The sequence below is a fragment of the Nothoprocta perdicaria genome, unplaced genomic scaffold (genome assembly GCF_003342845.1).
Source record: "Nothoprocta perdicaria isolate Ctin4 unplaced genomic scaffold, notPer1 scaffold_704, whole genome shotgun sequence".
Lineage (NCBI taxonomy): Eukaryota > Metazoa > Chordata > Aves > Tinamiformes > Tinamidae > Nothoprocta > Nothoprocta perdicaria.
The window spans coordinates 8,262-11,045 of record NW_020455982.1 but is presented as its reverse complement, the minus strand read 5'-3'; the positions used below and the strand labels follow the sequence as shown (position 1 = coordinate 11,045).

At 74.0% G+C, this 2,784-nt stretch overlaps 1 protein-coding gene across 1 annotated transcript in view; it reads left to right on the top strand.

Moving 5' to 3' along the window:
• LOC112957241 (drebrin-like) overlaps nucleotides 1-2,055 on the top strand; it is a 7,846-nt gene extending 5,791 nt beyond the window's left edge. The window contains exons 11-12 of the mRNA XM_026050839.1: nucleotides 35-150; nucleotides 1,958-2,055. Coding sequence (XP_025906624.1) covers nucleotides 35-150; nucleotides 1,958-2,055 — 214 coding nt within the window. The remainder of the gene's footprint in view (nucleotides 1-34; nucleotides 151-1,957) is intronic.
• The last annotated feature ends 729 nt before the right edge of the window (nucleotides 2,056-2,784 follow it).

The following is a 2,784-nucleotide window of genomic DNA, read 5'->3' as shown; positions in this document are numbered from 1 at the left end:
CGGCGGGACCCCCGAGCAGCCCCCCCCCAAGCAGCCCCATGGGGACGGGGTCCCCATTGCCGGCTGCTGCCGTGGGGCCCCCCTGCAGCCTGAGTGGGGCAGGGGCACCCCGTTCAGCCAGCCCCACAGGGATGGGGTCCCCCTTGCCGGGTGCTGCTGTGGGGCTCCCGTGCAGCCCAAGTGGGGCAGAGGTCCCTGCTCCGACCAGCCCCACAGGGGTGGGGTCCCCATTGCCAGGTGCTGCTGTGGGGCCCCCCTGCAGCCCAAGTGGGGCAGGGGCCCCCACTCCAAGCCACCCCACAGGGAAGGGGTCCCACTTGCAAGGTGCTGCCGTGGGGCTCCCCTGCAGCTCCCAGCAAGGGCCCCCGACTCCAACCAGCCCCACAGGGCCCCCCCCGCCTTGTGCCACCCCACGGCCCCCCAGCCCAGCTGGGTCAGGGCCCTTCCCCAGCCCTGGCAGCCCCCCTGGGCCAGGCTCCCCGGGCAGCACTTGTGGGGCAGAGTCCCCGCATCCCTGTAGTGGCTCTGGGGAGGGGGCGCTGCCCCCCAGCAGCCCCCCCAAGGCAGCGTCGCCTCCGCTGGCCGCTGCCTTGTCACCCCCTGCCAGCCCCCCCGGTGCCCCCTGCGCTGGGGATGGCTCCCCCCGGCACCCCGGCCCCCCCACCGACCCCCCAGTGCAGGGGGCTGCAGGGCGGCCGGGGGGGCTGGGCGAGGAGCCCCCGCTGCTCCAGGCTCCCCTGGGCAGCCCCGGCCCCCCAGGCGGGGACGGGGACAGGGACATGGAGCCAGGACGGGGCCAAACGGGGCACAACGGTGCCGGCGCCCAGGAGCTCCACGGCTGGGACCCTGCCGAGGTGGGCACAGGGCAGGGGGCTCGGGAGCCGTGGTGGGGACTCGGGGGCACGGTGGCACTGGGAGGGCCTCGGGGGCATGGTGGCACTGGGGGCTCGCTGGCACTGGGGGCATGGGGGGCACGGTTGGGGGTGAGGCTTTGGGCTGGGGCTGGGCTGGAGGCTGGAGGGAGCTGGCACTGGGGACAAGGGGGTGAGGTGGTGCTGGGGGACACCGGGGGGGCTGGGACATGTGGGGGTGGCGGCYGGGGACATGGGGGTGGGGGCCGTGCCGCGGGCGCTGGGAATGGGGGACAAGCCTGGGGACTGGTTTGAGGCTGGGGCCAGGGGGGCACTCACAGCCCCCTCCCGCAGGAGGAGCAGCCCGGAGACCCCGTCCTGCTGCCACAGCCCCCACTCAAGGGCACCCCAGGTACCTCCCCAGCACCCTGCGCCCGCAGCCAGGACGCCCCAGGGATGGGCTCAGCCCCACAGTCTGCATCTGGGATACCCCATGGATGGGCTCAGCCCCACATCCCACAGCCAGGACACCATGGGGATGGGCTCAGCCCCATACCCTGCAGCCAGGATATCCCATGGATGGGCTCAGCCCCACATCCCACAGCCGGGACGCCCCAGGGATGGGCTCAGCCCTGCAGCCGTGATGCCCCGAGGATGGGCTCAGCCCCACGTCCTGCAGCCAGGATACCCCATGGATGGGCTCAGCCTCACATCTCGCAGCCAGGACACCCTGGGGATGGGCTCAGCCCCACAGCCTGCAGCCAGGACGCCCCAGGGATGGGCTCAGCCCCACATTCCAGAGCAGGATACCCCATGGATGGGTTCCTGGTAGCCCCACAGCCTGCAGCCAGGATACCCCAGGGATGGGCTCAGCCCCACAGCCTGCAGCCGGGACGTCCCATGGATAGGCTCAGCCCCACATTCCACAGCCAGGATACGCCATGGATGGGCTCAGCCCTGCAGCCGGGACGCCCCGGGGATGGGCTCAGCCCCATATCCTGCAGGCGGGATACCCCATGCATGGGCTCAGTCCCGCAGCCAGGACACCACGGGGATGGGCTCGCCCCGGGGAAGGGCTCGCCCCCACTCAGGGCGTCTCGCTGCAGGCTTCGCCCTGCTGCTGTCCCGCGACGCCGGCCACGCGCAGCTGCCGGGCGGCTCCGGTGCCGCTGAGGACGAGGCCGTGTCCCCCCACGCCGTGTAGGGGCCGCCCCCCGTCCCAGCGTCACCGCAGCAGGAGCCGTGGGGCGAGAGCGGCTGCTGCGCCCCACACAGCCGCCCAGCCCCCCCACAGCGACACCTGCCCAGGCCCCCGTGGGACCCCCAGCCACACTCACCTGCGCCGCAATGTCCCCCCAGCGCAGCAGCTTTGGGAAGGAGCCCCGCGCCAGGCAGAGGGCAATGCCCTCTCCCCGCAATTAAACCCAGCAGCTGTTAAATAAACTTTAATGCATATTAATGAGGTGGTAGCTTTGGCTTCCCGGCCCCGGGGGTGGGGCAGGGCTGGTCCCGGGGTCCCGGCCCCCCCAGCTGCAGGGGGCGGCGGAGCCAGGGCCGGTGGCCCCGGGGGTTAGAAATGGTGAAGGAAGCGGGCGGGGGGCGCCGGGCAGCCGCCGTGGGGGTCCCCAGCCCTGCCGCGGGCTGCGGCCGGGGTGGACCCGGCGCCCGCTGTGCGGGGACCCCCAGAACCCGCTGCCGTGGGGCAGACCTGCGCACCCGCCCCGTGCCTGAGCGTGCGGGGGCCTCAGCCCCACAGCCACCCTGGGCGGGGGGCCGCCCCGCTCCCGCTCCCGCTCGGGCACGGGGTCACCGCCCATTCCAGTTTCTCCCCCAGAAGAGAAGCCCTGAGCGCCCAGCCCGGGGGGGCCGGGACCCCCGGAGCCCCCCCACGGGGGCAGCGCCAGCGGCGGGGCGGGCCCGGCTCACGGGCGGG